Here is a 16,575-nt window from a genome sequence, read left to right on the forward strand (position 1 = left end):
TGTCCAGAGAGAAACTTGAGTTAGCTGGCTCCATCATTAAGGAAAAAATCAGTCCTTACAAGAGCAAACCTCAGTGGTGGGAGCAGAACAACCACAAGCTGCAGAAAATGCATCCAAGAATTTATCTGAGGACATGACGACAAAAAACACTCAGCAGAAAGCAAGCAGGGGCACTTGAGGGATCTTCCCCACGTGCCTGCTCTCCTATCCCGTATTACATGCAGCATTGCCAGCTCCCTTTCACTGAGATGTGAGGTACCTCACTCCTCAGGATTACGAAACCTGGGCCACATCTACATACTAGCAGACCTAGTAGTAAATCCAAGGCTTAGCTAAATTTGCAGAAACTCGTTCAGTAGTTTTGCATTCAGACAGGCACACCAACCGATGGCACAGGGAAATTATATGTCGCTTAGGGACATGGGGCTGGGGAAGTGGCAATGTGCATGGGGAGGGTGAAGAGGGATGGGGGAAAGGATAGGGTCACCCCTATTCGAGATCAAGCATCTCCTCTCCCTAGTACCCCAGTATATCAGGAGACGTAGTGATGTCAGATATAGAAAGTCCTGTTGTAGATTACAAAATCCTGTTTTAAATTGAGTTAATCATTTTCAACTTCAAACAATTTTAATAATACCCAGAGAAGTAGCCAAGATCATTCTGATCATTCTATTCTTCCTGGTTGATGATGCATCCCTCTTAGCAGAAAAACGAACCATTGACCCAACACAGAGCAACTTAGCAGTCAAAGTGAGTAGATGATACCTCCCCAAACGACCACCCAAGACCCCCCTGCGTGCAGAGAAGGCATTTGACCTGTCATGGTTATAAAACTTTATGCATATTCATTAGATAGTTTGAATATGTACTAGATAGGAGTAGTTTAGTAAATTATATGCAATTGTCACTGTATTAAAGAGGCAAACCTGATGAATCTGGTGAGCTTGATTTGTGGAAAGTCCAGTGAGCACCCAGGCCTGAATAAAAAGTAGTATCCCTCCTGAGTGTGTGAGATCAGGCTATTGCACACCAGGTAATGAATCTGCTTTTAGGACAACAGTACTGCACAGCTTAGATCCAGGATCATCCTTTACTTTATAAAGACAGTAGTTACAGAGAGAGAACCAGCCCTGTGTGCTGGAAGAAAGGTGAAAATTAGCACAATCTGAACTCCTGTGTGTCCATTTTCACCCAAAGTGATTCAACACTCTCCTGCTTCCTTCCTCTCGCAGGTTAGACAGCGTGAAATCTTGTTAGGCTCATAAACTGCAGATACCCTTCATCAGAAGTGTAAAAGCAATTAAGGCCTTCTGAAAATAAAAGCAAAAGCAGAAGATGCAGTCCCTAAAGACAAGCAAAACTCAGGGCCTTTTGTGAGCCAAGCTCTAACACTGTAAAAAAATCGCTGGAGATGAAAGCAAATGCAGGGAGCATGTTTGAAGGAGCTGTAAGCTCATGGGAGAGAGAAGCAGACAGCAAAGGCAGCAAGCCATGAAGGCAGCTGGATAGAAGCATTTCTGAGCAGTATGCTAGTTATGAAAAAGCTTTACGTTAAAAGCAAAGATACTATCCCCCACTGTTTAATTCTTCCTGTGTTCAGAGGATTTTTAAACACATTTTGTAAATACAAAATGTCTGTAGCTCATAAACTGCTGATGCTAGCACAAATTCCTACTTCTAAAAGGGGAAAAAAACCCCAAACAAACAGGAAAAGGAAATAAAACCCCAAACCCCTCCTGCCGCCCCCCCCCGCCCCCCCCCAGCTAACTGCTTGAGGTAAAGACAGTAACAGAAATATAACCTAAAGGCCATGCCCAGACTTAGCAGACACTGACTATGAGAAGATTCATTTCAGAAGTGTGCTGTGCTTATTTGGTAGAATTACAGATAAGAAATTTCTGGTGTTCTCTTACATTAGGATGTAATTTGCCATAGTATCATTTTAGAAAGCCTTTCAAACTCTTTTTTTTCCAGACTAAAGTGTTAATTTTAGTTCAGTGATGTTCTAAGTGGGCATCCCAGAGCATTTATCCTGATTATAATCTTGTGCTCGTTGTTTCTGACATCCCTGAATACTGTTGTGTAATCTTTCCATGATTATGAAACATGTTTCTTCTTCATCAAACTCCATTAGACATACAGTTGCTCATGTAATAGTGAAAATTCTGCAGAAGTCACCTGTTGTGGTTTAACCCCAGCCAGCAACTAAACACCACGCAGCCGCTCACTCACTCCCCCCCACCCAGTGGGATGGGGGAGAAAATCGGGAAAAGAAGCAAAACCCGTGGGTTGAGATAAGAACGGTTTAATAGGACAGAAAAGAAGAAACTAATAATGATAATGATAACACTAATAAAATGACAACAGTAATAATGAAAGGATTGGAATGTACAAATGATGCGCAGTGCAATTGCTCACCACCCGCCGACCGACACCGCGCCAGTCCCCGAGCGGCGAATCCCTGCCCCCACTTCCCCGTTCCTATACTAGATGGGACGTCACATGGTATGGAATACACCGTTGGCCAGTTTGGGTCAGGTGCCCTGGCTGTGTCCTGTGCCAACTTCTTGTGCCCCTCCAGCTTTCTCACTGGCTGGGCATGAGAAGCTGAAAAATCCTTGACTTTAGTCTAAACACTACTGAGCAACAACTGAAAACATCAGTGTTATCCACATTCTTCGCATACTGAACTCAAAACATAGCACTGTACCAGCTACTAGAAAGACAGTTAACTCTATCCCAGCTGAAACCAGGACATTACCTTTGGCTAGGTCAGCACTGCACTCTGAGAACAGCAATGACAGACCCAGGAAATCTAAACAGGGCTGCTTTTCTGAGAAATAAGTACTCACTTCAAAACTTCAATTCTATTGAGTCAGACACTGAAATCTAGATAATATAAAAGTTGGCTCAGCAGGCTTTCAGCAAGGATAAAGCACTTGTAGCTAATCCATGTGGGGCTGAGCAATGCCTGAAAATCAAGACAATCTAAGAGGCTGAGAAAAATGGTGGCAGCAAACATTCGAACTTTGAGGTGTTGACCTCATGACTCAATAGGACTAGTCAATGTTAAAACAGCACTTTTGAAATATAAACCACCATATTATAACATAGTTTCTTTCACTGCTTGAATTGGGAAACACAAGCCTATTCCAGGCTTAGATGGACTATTCTGCTAAGGAGCCCCACCGGGCTGCAGCAACTCTCCCAGCATCCTCATCCCACAGCAAATGAGCAGTGGGGTAACCCTCCACCCTCCTCCACGCTCCCAAAGCTCACCCAAATAACCTGAATAACTCAGGACCCTGGGGACAGACATTAATCTCTCAGACAAACTTAGATACATGACTTGTTTGAAACTATTCCCCTTTCCATTTGGGGACAGCATTTTCTACAAATGCATTGCCTTTTAAGAGCTGAAGAAAGTAAAGCATAGGGATGGGCAGCATAAAATAATCACTCTGTGTTTACTTTTCAAGTATCCTGTTTTAAACACAGTTAAGAGAACAAATCTACACCTTACATATACATATCTGTTTCTGTTCATGTTTTGATATTCTATTAAAAAAATCTCATTTCACAGAAGAATATGTTAGTCAAACATTTGTTCCAACTTTTGGATTGTCACTTTTTATGTTCATGTTCTGAGTTCAGAAGACCTAGGTAAAACAATAGTTTGAATTAAATAACGAGGTGGCAGTGAAATTATTATCTACTCTTGGAAAAAAGGGCAAACAAAATAATCATAGCCCAGGAAAAGACCAGACAAACTAATCCAAGTTCACTAGAATAATTACATTTTTGTCAAATACTGAAAATAGAATTTCTGCTAAGTAGGAAAACTGTGAAGAAAACTGAAAGACATAAGGGGTTAAAAAGACAGTATTTTGCTTAGAGCCTCCCACCCAAGTTACCAAACTGGTAAGCAAAACATACACAAAAAGGGTACCGTTAGTATTTTGTAATAAATATGCCTAATAAACATTATGACTAAGAACAGTTTGTACTAAAAAAGAATGCTTAATGTTTTTCTGTCAGGTCCATTTACAAATGTCATCCTTTGTATACAGGACAAAACAATTGCTTTAGGTATGATCTGGTTTTGAGCCAACGGTAGCACATTTTCTGATAAATAGCCCTACTACAAACACACCATAAGATCACTGTATATTTTACTCCTGTCTTGCCAGGAGGCAGAAGAGACTGCTATTAACAACTACCAGAACTTGCAATAAGTCCATATACTTACGGGCTCAAGATTTACCTACACTGAGAATGCGCCCTGCTTCCTGCTATCAATATGGCAAACATTAACAGAGGGAGCAGCAAAACAAGTCTTTCACTATCTTTGCAGTAGACTTGAAACCAGAGCAAAGCCACTTGGAACACTAGCTCAAATTAATACACATTTCAGCTGTTTACAAGCAAGTTTTATATAGTCTCAAATCATTTGTGGTATATAAGCTTTACGTGTTATTTCCAAGTAACCTTTGGCAGAGTAGCTTACCTGAATATTTCAGAATAGCTGCTAGTAAAACAAAGCTATTGAATAAATATTCACAAACTACCTCTTATAATCCTAAGGAGCATGACGTTTGTTACTAAAACACTGTTTTGTGTGATCACTGAGATTTGGAATTGCATTGCTTGTTACATAAACAACTTCCCAAAGGTTGTGCTGTTGAATCTTCAACACTTCCTATTTTGACATCTAGGTTAGCAAAGTTAGAATGTTACAACCCAATACCTGAAATCCCTGTTACAACAAAGCCCTCTTACTCGAATCCATCAAGGGAGACTTCAAAGTTAAAATCAGATTTCCTTGAAGTAGAGCTTCAGAGTTGATTCACTATCTTTTCTTGTAAAATTTCTAATCTCCAACAACGTAAGGCCAAAGGATTTGGTACCATTTAACCGCAAAAACTACCAGCTGAAACCTCACTTTCATGACCACATCACATTGTGTTCATCTGAGGCTGCAGATAGCATGGTCTCTGGCATTTGTTCCACCCAGCCTTTCAGTGTCATTTTGACAGGTATGAAACACAGCCCAACATTAACACCCTAAGATCTTTGTGTCTGCAGAGATCTAATCAATTTACCCATGACAGTTGCCTTGCCTATTACAGCTGCAGTCACTAGGCATTTAAAGTTGCTATCTTACTATTGATCATAGTAATTATCTGTACCATTGGAGCACTGGAGAATACACCTACACTGTCACTGTAGTTCTGAACTTGAGCCTGCCCGTGTCTCACTTCTTGATCATCCAGACTGCTTAAGTGCTGGTTCGCACTGAACTGTGAATGGAAGGAGCCACCCACCTCCTCACATGGGAAACTCGGACATGAAGGCAATGCATATACACTGAAACAAGGAGCATCAATCTAAAAGCACAGCAACAAATGCAGTAAAAACATAGATTAGGATTTCTGCTCAAGGGCCAGGATCTTGTGGGCTTTTATGCTAGACTCCATGCATAATATAAAATAGAAGATCCCAGCAGTGAAGCAGCTTGCAGTCTCATCTACGCTGATGAATGAGACTGAGCAGCAATATAAATTACATAAACAACTTCCTTCTCTGCAGGTATTGCTGCACAAAACTAGATTAATTATGATACCTCACTGTGTCTGAGCTCAGGCACACGTGTACACAAACATATATAGATGTACACAAACACTTCAACAGACAGTTTCTCAAAGGAATCAAGATGATAGTTACATAGAAGATATATGTCTGCATAACTGCATTGCTTCTGCTGAAGCTACACCAACTTGCAGCAGCAACAGGGCCACCTCTTCTTCTCTTCTTGAAAGTCTACACCCAAAGATACTCTGCTTGCACAAACTCTAAAGGAGGCAAACAGTGAATATAACATTCGAACTTTCCTCACCTGTGAATGTCCAACATACTGGAAAAATACCGTGCACAGAAACAGCACAATACGCTTTCCATTGCATATGTAATTTTGTTGTTCTCACAACAAGGATGCTTAAGTTTTCTCATACAGATTAAGACAGGCATATATGCACAAGGTGTGGTAACTCGGAACACATCTTCATGTAAAGTCAACAACCATTAGGGAGACAATAAAGGGGCCGGAGGGGGAAATCCAAATGTCATACAAGTAATTTAAGACTAGCTGGCAATAAGCTCAGAATAAGCGAGACATGAGTGTGTCGAGTAGGTTAAAAAGCATTAAGATAATTCTGAAGTCATTTTTGTGTTTAGGAATGGTATGCATGGGTATACCTCCAAAAAGTCTGTAACACAATCAAATTTCAGATCTCATTAATTCTCAGCTCCTGTCTGCCCTAGGAAATAACTAACATCAACAGACTGGATTATATCTAGAATGCACCCTGTGGAATCATAGAACCATTTAGGTTGGAAAAGACCTTTAAGATCATCGAGTCCAACCTAGCACTGCCAAGTCCACCATTAAACCATGTCCCTAAGTGCCATATTGTCATGGTTTAACCCTGGCCAGCAACTAAGCACCACACAGCTTCTCACTCACTTCCTCCCCACCCAGTCGGATGGGGGAGGGAATCAGGAAAAACGTAAAACTCATGGGTTGAGATAAGAACGGTTTAATAGAACAGAAAAGAAGAAACTAATAATGATAACACTAATACAATGACAATAATAATAATAAAAGGATTGGAATATGCAAGTGACGCACAATGCAATTGCTCACCACCCGCTGATCAACACCCAGCTAGTCCCTGAGCAGCAATCCCCCCCACCCCCACTCCCCCCGGTTTATATATTAGATGTGACACCACATGGTATGGAATACCCCGTTGGCCACTTTGGGTCAGCTGCCCTGGCTGTGTCCCCTCCCAACTTCTTGTGCCCCTCCAGCCTTCTCGCTGGCTGGGCATCAGAAGCTGAAAAATCCTTGACTTGGTATAAACACTGCTTAGCAACAACTGAAAACATCAGTGTGTTATCAACATTATTCTCATACCAAACTCAAAAACATAGCACTGTACCAGCTACTAGGAAGACAATTAACTCTATCCCAGCTGAAACCAGGACACACACCTACATGTTTTTTAAGTACCTCCAGGGATGGTGACTCCACCACTTCCCTGGGCAGCCTGTTCTAATGCCCGACAATGGATTCAGTAAAGAAATTTTTCCTAATATCCAATCCAAACCTCCCCTGGCACAACTTGAGGCCATTTCCTCTCATTCTATCACTAGTTACTTCATAGAAGAGACCAGTACCCACCTCACTACAACCTGCTTTCAGGTAGTTGTAGAGAGCGATAAGGTCTCCCCTCAGCTTCCTTTTCTCCAGACTGAACAGCCCCAATTCCCTCAGCTGCTCCTCATAGGACTTGTTCTCTAGACCCTTCACCAACTTGGTTGCCCTTCTCTGAACACGCTCCAGCACCTCAATGTCTTTCTTCTAGTGAGGGGCCCAAAACTGAACACAGTACTCGAGGTGCGGCCTCACCAGTGCCAAGTACAGGGGAACGATCACCTCCCTGCTTCTGCTGGCCACACTATTTCTGATACAGGCCAGGATGCTGTTGGCCTTGGCCACCTGGGCACACTGCTGGCTCATATTCAGCCGGCTGTCAACCAGCACCCCCAGGTCTTTCTCTGCCGGGCAGCTTTCCAGCCACTCTTCCCCAAGCCTGTAGCGCTGCGTGGGGTTGTTGTGACCCAAGTGCAGGACCCAGCACTTGGCCTTGTTGAACCTCATACAGTTGGCCTCAGCCCATCGATCCAGCCTGTCCAGATCCCTCTGTAGAGCCTTCCTACCCTCGAGCAGATCAACCCTCCCTCCCAACTTGGTGTCTGTGAGAGACTGAAAGAGTTAATGTCTCAAACATTGTGGTGGGGCAAGTTCTGCTTAAAGACAAACCCTGCACAGCAAGGAACGCAGGTGAAAAGCCCATCAGCTCAGACATCAGCAACAGGAGGGGGAGGGCGTGCTGGAGGGTGCGCAGCTCCCTGCTCTGATAAGCTGTTCTGATACAAAGATCAAACAATGGCCGTGTCTGCAGGGAAGGAGAAGTTACTCCACAAACGACCCCCAAACCCAAAGGCTCACAAACTGCTCATTAACCTGATGAGTTCCGGTGCCCGCCCAAAGGAGGGGCAAGGATGATAAAAGGACACAAAATGAAGCCCTGGGCACACAAGCCCACCAGGACTGGACCCCTCGGCTGACTGGACCCCTCGGCTGACTGAACAAATGCTGGACCCAGGACCGGTGAAATCTTTCTCTCCGTCTTCTTCTCTCTTTCCTTTTCCTTTTCCACAGTCCCTACACCTCATCTGTTTCAAGACATAAACTGCTGACCAAGTCTGAGACTAAGAGTAGATCCAGCTGCCCCTAGACCCTTCTCTGAGGGGGAGTCTGGAAAGCAAGGGGGTCTGCTCTGAACCTCGTGACTCAACGGGAGGGATCTCCTTATTCCTTGAATCAATGTATATGGTTACCCTGGGTTACACGGTTTACAGAAGTAGTCTTATGCCAATTCCCGTTGTGAGAAACCCTGTCATCTACTACCACGCCTCCCCAGTTCAGTTTGCTTCTGTCATAAATAAAATCTTTAACTGATTGTTTGGTATTATTTCACTTTAATTTAGCCAGAGGGAATTTCAAATTAAACATGACTCCCTGGTCTGTCCAGTCTGGGTTGTGACATTTTTATCTGCAAACTTACTGAGGGTGTGCTTGATGCCCTTGACCAGATCACTGATACAGATATTAAACAGAATTGGCCCCAATACTGAGCCCTGGGGAACACCACTTGTGACTGATCACCAACTGGATTTAACTCCATTCACCACCACTCTTTGGGCCCAGCCACCCAGCCAGTCTTTCACCCAGCAAAGAGTATACCCATCAAAGCCATGAGCAGCCAGGTTCTCCAGGAGAATGCTGTGGGAAATGGTGCCAAAGGCTTTACTAAAGTCCAGGTAAACAACATCCACAGCCTTTCCCTCATCCATTAAGTGGGTCATCATGTCATAGAAGGAGATCAGGTCGGTCAAGCAGGACCTGCCTTTCATAAACCCATGCTGACTGGGCCTGATCACCTGGTTGTCCTGTACGTGCCGTGTGATGGCACTCAGGATGATCTGCTCCATAACCTTCCCCGGTACCGAGGTCAGGCTGACAGGCCTGTAGTTCCCCTGATCCTCCTTCAGGCCCTTCTTGTAGATGGGCATCACATTTGCTAATCTCCAGTCCACTGGGACCTCCCTGGTTAGCCAGGACTGCTGGTAAATGATGGAAGGTGTCTTGGTGAGCACTTCCACCAGCTCCCTCAGTGCCCTTGGGTGGATCCCATCCAGCCCCATAGACATCTGTGTGTCTAAGTGGTGTAGCAGGTCACTCGCCATCTCCCCGTGGATTATGGGGGTTTCATTCTGCTCCCTGTCCCTGTCTCCCAGCTCAGGGGGCTGGGTAGTCTGAGAACAATTGGTCTTACTGTTAAAAGCTGAGGCAAAGAAGGCATTAAGTACCTCAGCCTCTTCCTCATCCTTTGTCACTATGTTTCCTCCCGCATCCAATAAAGTATGGAGATTCTCCTTAGCCATCCTTTTGTTGCTTATGTATGTATAGAAACTTTTTCATTGTCTTTTACTGCAGTAGCTAAAGTTCTAGTTGAGATCTGGCCCTACTAATTTTCTCCCTGCATAACCTCATGACATCTTTGTAGTCCTCCTGAGTTGCCTGCCCCTTCTTCCAAAGATCATAAACTCTCTCCTCCCCAAGTTTCAGCCAAAGCTCTCTGTTCAGCCAGTCTGGTCTTCTTCCCTGCCAGGTTGTCCTTCAGCACACGGGGTCAGCCTCCTCCTGCGCCTTCAAGATTTTCTTCTTGAAGAATGTCCAGACTTCCTGGACTCCTTTGCCCATCTTGCAGTGTAAAATCTCAAAGCAACATACAAACATGATGCCTATGGCTTCACTGTGCAAAACTGGTAAAAAGGAATTGTAGCAGAGCTGTGCAAAGGTGACATGAACCCATTTGTTGAGCAAGAATAGAAGTTAAGAGTCACACACACACACACTCTGCGCTCAGATTAGGGCTCTGTTGCATGCATTTACCTCTGTTACAGGAGATACCAAACTTGGACTAGTGTTGCAACTCTTTTGAGTAAGTTCTCACTTGTGAACAGAAGTTGAAACATCTTGAGAAGTCATCAACTATCTCAAAAAGAGATCTATTTTTAATAAATTAATCTTCCAGGAATAGGAAAAGACAACACGTTATTTGTAATGAAATACATGTTGTGGCAAGATAAACACTAAATAGTACCAGCTAGGTCAGACCCCTTGCCAGTCCATCTACAGCAGCTGCTCAGCAATCACGTCATCTCTGGAGGAGCATGCTAACTGGTGTAAGAAAGCTTTCTTCCCTTCACTGCATTAAACACTAACATACTTTTCCCCCTATTTGGGCAACTGTAAAGGGTGTGAGGAACACAGAAATATCATAGGTTATGTAGCATGGAAAATTTGCCTAGTACAAGTTACTCTGTTATATCAAAGAGTTTGTGGGATTCCTGATCAAAGAATTCAAAATTCTGGGGAGTTAAAGGTAAACTCAGGTAAGAAAAGACTGAACATTTAAATTTAGCTAGAAGTCTGATAAGTGAAAAACATGACCTATTAATAATTTGCAGGGCATAAGCCTTAAGGTCAGAAAGGAATTATTTGTCTAATACACAGAAGAATGACAAGTGTGAAGATGCATCAGTATCCTCTTGAAATTACGCCACAAGCTGATCTCTATTAACCTTGCAAAGACCCATACACCTGAGATATCAATTTTCTGCATTTTAAGGAGGGATAGAAATGGGCATTTTTCAGATCAGTGATGGTGAAGTGAAATCTAGGAAAACTGCTCTCTCGGAATAATGACATGAGGTGTTCTATAAAAAAAATGTATAAAAAATGCTGAAGTATTGTAATGTCCAACCTGCCATTGCTACCGAACATTATAAAAGTAGAATAACTATATACCCAATCCATTTGTGGATCCCTCTCAAAATAGGATCACACTTCTGAATGAATATGAAAATCTAAAATGTCTAAATGGTGTATTTAGTAAAAATTGATAAAAACTTTTCCATGTGCTCTCAGTTTTATTTTTTTCATTGTTCACAGCATTAGTTTGAAAGACAAATTGTAAAAGGTCAGAAAGAGTACAACTGAATGCAAAACAAACCAAGTCCAAGAAGGTGGCATTCCAAAGCATGGGCAAAACGCAGCCCTAATTTCTGAGATGTACTGAGCACACTTATTACATTACTCCTTCTCAGAGAAAATAATGGGCAAGGAAATCAGAAGTGAGGAGAGAAAAGCAGAATAGCAACAGAGAAGGAAATAAAATGGGATAGAAAAGCAGGTTATTACTTACCCTCCAGAAGCTAACAGATGTTACAGAGAGACCCTACACAAACCACCCAGCAAGAACGTACCCTTTCTAACGATCTCTTAAAGGTTGCATTATTTTTATTTTTTACCTAACTCAACCATGAAACTCAGAGAATGCAGCTTTCACATGGCTGCTAAACAATTCCTAGACAGGCCCCAAAATACATCTGTATCTGTTTATTTTAAAATCTTGTGATATTAAAACAAATACTGAGATTTAAGGGGAAAAAAACTGCTGCGCCTGAGTCAGTGACTTCTGAATCCTAGGAAATGGCAATGCAGCTGTGAGTGAGAAGTCTGGAAGCGAGTGAAGCAGGAGCATTGACCCAAGCAAAGCTGTGTCCCGTCCTCATTTCAGAGCATGACTTAGATAAGTAAGCAAGGGCTTTTAAGAACGAATATACATACATTTTGGCTTATAGCACTGTAGTTGGGAAAGTAATTCAACAACTTGGGGGGGTGGAAATCAGCGTTGCTGTACAAGGAACATTTGCAGAAATTACTTTCTCATTCTTTCTTGGAAACTAAACAAACATTGCTATAACTAAAAGCAGCTTCCAAACTATACATTAAAAGCCTACATGCAAGCTTTACCCTATCTTCCCCAAGACAATGCAAGTGAGAGCCAATACATCCAGGGTAAGGCTCAGCCTCCTCATTCATGCTGGACAATGTATTTTCCATTCTCCCACTCCTCTTCCTGCACAGAAAGGAAAGGCTTTCTATTCCTATTCACATTTGTCTCTCATTTTCTATCCCCATGACTCCTGTATCTTTTTCACTCCTAAAGAAGTCTGTAGTTATGCACAAACAAGACTGATAACGTCAAGCCTTTAAACAGTGAAAATAGTTTGAAGTCTTAAAACCACTATATGCCACGTGTCATACTGAACACCCCTTTTCAACACATTTTACTTAGAGTTGACTCTCCATCTCTTTTTTTTAACATATCATTTAACAATAGTATATATTTTGTTAAGAATTTTACAGTAATAGCGTCTTTCCTGCTGAAAAAAAATAGTGTGATGGAGAGCTTCCTGCTTAATTGCTGCTGTATAAAATGGAAACTACAAGTAGTTTTATGACTTATCAAAATCATAAAACAAATTACAAAAGTTATAGCCTTCATGTAGAAATCTCCAATCCTAAATCAGTTACCAGAGGATATGTGGAGATATTTTGTAAACTTAGGGTTTTTTTCAATGCCTCCCAGAAAAATAATTTCCTAAATATAAACTCAGTGTTTATTCCAACACAAGATGCTGTATTTAGTTGAATTTTTTTTCAGTCCAAAATATCAAAACCTCAACTAGGAAACACAGTTTTAAACTGGGAGAAATTAGAGGCAAAGGAACAAGATAAGAAGATATCCTGCAGTAAACAGAGTTTTAAAAGGCAGTAAACAAACAGGAGAGAACAGCAGCACAAAATGCAAAGGATGATTAAAAACATAAGAGAAAGGGAAGGAAGCAACAAAGCCAGCATAATCCTACCTGTTCCAAAATGCAGATAAGTCAATAGTATATACATAACAAATATCCTCTCAATAAAGACAGAGAAACTATGAGCAAAACCACTAATTCAAGAGTCAGGATGCAAAAAGACAATTACTGAAATCTACCAAGTATTTGCAGAGCAGGAGGAACACTATACATAAAATAAGATATAAAACAATCAAGGGAAATAAGAACAGGAAAGTAGTTCTACTCCACGTGACTTAAGGAAGGATTCGTTAGATCCTGGCTCTGTTCAAGTCAGTCCCCACTTCCCCAGCAATGCTCAGCCATGGGAACTGGTTGCCCGGGGGAAAATCGGTGAGCTGCTTGCACTGCTGGATGCTCCGGCAGTAAAGATCAGTTTGTTTCAGCAGACTGATATGGGAGAACTAAGAAGAAATAAGAAAAGCTACTTCCTTTGCCTCACTACTGGCACATCTATCTGGTAAAAAAACAAAAACAAGCAAAAAAAAAACCCCACCCCACACTGAAAGTGAACCCTGATGGGTATAAACACAGTGCAAAAAATTACTTCACAGCTGTTCAAAGGAAGGGGGTGTTTTCATCCAAATTAACTGAGATCTGCCAGGTTAGGACATATGAATACATATGAGCAGCAGTGCCAAGATACATATCACAAGGGGACTTTACAAAGGAAAGTCTTCTCACACTAATGAGCTGTGGCCAGCCCAAACATGTCCAGTGTTATGTAAGACTGTCCTGCAACATTTTGTTGAAAAGGAGGTAAGACAGCTGACTGGCTTTTGGGTTCATTCTTACTGTGTTCTGGCAAGTTCTCAGAAATAAGAAATTCCCTTGTTTTAACAGAATTTTTAAGGTATGGATTGAACAGTGCTTTTTCACTGAAATCTTCCAGCTTTAAAACTTCTTCATTATCATCTTGGGATTCATATAAATCATCTTCCAGCATTTCTATGGGGTGGATTTCCTTCGCTGGTACCAAAACTGAATGCATTTGACTTCTGATATCTTGATCGGTAATTATATAAGGCATGGATGGTGAAACACATTTTGCAACTTCATTTTCTTCATTATACAGCATCTTTTTATCTCCGTTAATCATGCCTTTTGTATTAATATCAGTACATTCAGAAACATGGTTTTCACAATTCATTAGTAGTGATCCTTCCTGACTTTCTTCAGGAAAACAATGTTCCAAAACACTTATGTCTTCACAGTCTATGGTTTTAGCCTCAGGTGTCACCCCCTTCAAAAATGAATTATTCTGTCAGTACAAAGAGATAAATTGGAAAGTTATATAGGGATAGATAATGTATTAGTTTATTTTTTTAATATATAAAATATTGCCATTTGAGCTCTGTTTGACTCTTAAGTTTTAAGAGAGCATTAATAAAGAGTTCATGTGCATTTCAGCTGGGATTCAGTTATATGTGAACAAGTACTAAAAATGACAATGTTATTCTGTCCATTTGTTAAACAATTTCATATTAGGTTTTCTGTGCTAACTAAAATAAGGAGTTTCAATGAAGGCTTGGAATCGGGCTCGGACTGTTTCCATCTTCTCCACTCTAACGAGCCATTTTTCAGACAAAAGTTTAAATCCCATTCTCCACAGATTACACTTTCTATGTAAACCTGACCAACACCACTTTAGTCAAATAAACATCAAAACTTTAATAAGGAATAAATATCCAACAATAAAAAAAGACAGAAATGTTAGTACAATAATATACACCAAATTTTACTATATGTTGCACTGCATTTTTTGGTGGAGAAGAGAGGAAATATCCAGCTGTGGGAATCTGACTCAGTAGACTCAATAATCCGAGCAAATGTAATTGACTTTATTTAATAAAACATGTTGACCAATCACTTTATAAATTCAAAACATTTCTCATTATCATATAATAATTAAATGAATATACTTTATAAAGATGCATCTGTTCTATTAGTTTGAAATACAAGGAAGAGCATTTTATAGCACTTGAAGAGAAGAATGAAACTCAACAGGTTTTTTTATTTAGTCATAAAATGACTGTCAGAGAAAGACTTCTCTCTCCATTTGATCCCTTCTTTAATACATGAAATTGCAATTATTACCATGGATGTATCAAGAGGCCACTCCACTGCAATGCTCTCTGCAGGATTGGGTATATCAGGCCAGCAAACCTTTTTAAACCTATCATTGAGAAAGGAATTTTAGCCAAATGATGAAAGAAATGGATTATTAAAAATAAAATGAACAAATCTCCAGAAAGCCCAAATACTGCTAAAATATCAAACTTTCACAAAAGAAGTCTTTCCTGTATTAACACAGTATTTTTAATTAAAATTGTCTTTCCTCACATTCATTTTTATTACAAAAGATCTCAACAAATAAAAATCTTGGGCTACAGAGAGGGTCACTGCAGAAAAATTACTAATGCACAATTTTTTTTTTTTTTAATTATATAGTAGATCAAATATTATCATGCCAAATTAAGGCTGTACACAAAACCTGTCATGATCATGTTTCAGGGTGGTTCTTCAGTGAAAAGCCACCTCACGTAAACTTTGCTCTAGGAAAGTATCCCTAGCACTATACCACACTAGAGCTATGCTGAGCTCTTACATTAACAGCAGATAAATGATGCTAACTGACATTGTAGCTTATAACTGTCCAACGGAATAGAAAACAGGAAACAAAATGAATCACTCATTGATACTGGGTACACACGTAAGTGAACGAAAACTAGGCCATAGCTTGACTTTTCACATTCCAATTTGATCTACACTCAACTACATCTCAAAGTATTCTCCAGAATCAAAGCATAGTTTCTTACTATTGTAAAAATTCAGAATACATGACACAGATGAAGATGTAAAAGAGCTGGGAATTATACTTAACTACTTCAGCTATACTTATTACCTGATGCTTTGCATGACAACAGTCCAATAGCTTAGAACACCCCAAAATAGTTAATAGTTAATAATTCGTATTAAGCTTCAGCCAAACAACCTAGTCACTTTTCATGCTAAAGAAAAGCACATTTTATAACCTTAAAAATCTTCACAGTCATATTCCCATGCTCTGAGGAAGCAATTTAAAATTTAGCAGGGGACATATGTGATGGCAGATAAAAGGATTATGAATCATGTATAGATATGGATCCATACTAATGGATCAGGCATCCAAATGCTTTCACATGATGCAGTTTCTAGTTTCTTCATGACTTCTTTATAGCTCAAAGGAAGTGTCACAAACTAACGAAAGTAATATTACTGTAGCTAAGATAAGCGATAGGTGTTATATGAAACGTGTTCTAGTGATGTACTAGCAGATACATTAAGAGCACCTGGGAAATTTTATTTTTGGCATTATTAACTTTACAGTAACTGACTTAAAGTATGCTCTCCTCACTTGATTGACCGTGGAACTGCAAATGGCATGTAGCATTTTCCATAAACTGATACAGGTGATATGTAAATCTGTTTCTCCTGTTTCTTTTGTTCCAATTTACTGCACTTTCTAAAATTAGTACTTATTTTTGGACTGTAGCACATTAACTGCAGTTACAACATAATCTGTATGCTTAGTTATTTGTTACTCCAATTGCTTATTTTCTTAATTTGACATTGGTTTGGAAACCAACAAAAGCATTTATAAGATATATATAAATTTGCCTTTTACAAGTTAAAATT

General features: G+C 40.5%; 1 protein-coding gene across 3 annotated transcripts in view; it reads right to left on the reverse strand.

The window, feature by feature from the left end:
- Positions 1–1,193: 1,193 nt before the first annotated feature.
- The window catches only part of IL31RA (interleukin 31 receptor A), a 47,527-nt gene continuing 32,145 nt past the window's right edge, over positions 1,194–16,575 (reverse strand). For 2 of the 3 annotated variants that reach the window (XM_052778656.1, XM_052778657.1), the window contains exons 15-16: positions 14,995–15,073; positions 11,347–14,158 (exon numbers count right to left, since the gene is read on the reverse strand). In XM_052778656.1, the coding sequence (XP_052634616.1) occupies positions 13,583–14,158; positions 14,995–15,073 (655 nt within the window). In that variant the 3' untranslated portion in view covers positions 11,347–13,582. Of the gene's footprint in view, positions 1,208–11,346; positions 14,159–14,994; positions 15,074–16,575 lie in introns of those variants that run through there. The other variant, XR_008233742.1, reaches the window with a different exon arrangement.

The sequence above is a fragment of the Harpia harpyja genome, chromosome Z (genome assembly GCF_026419915.1).
Source record: "Harpia harpyja isolate bHarHar1 chromosome Z, bHarHar1 primary haplotype, whole genome shotgun sequence".
NCBI classification, from domain to species: Eukaryota; Metazoa; Chordata; class Aves; order Accipitriformes; family Accipitridae; genus Harpia; species Harpia harpyja.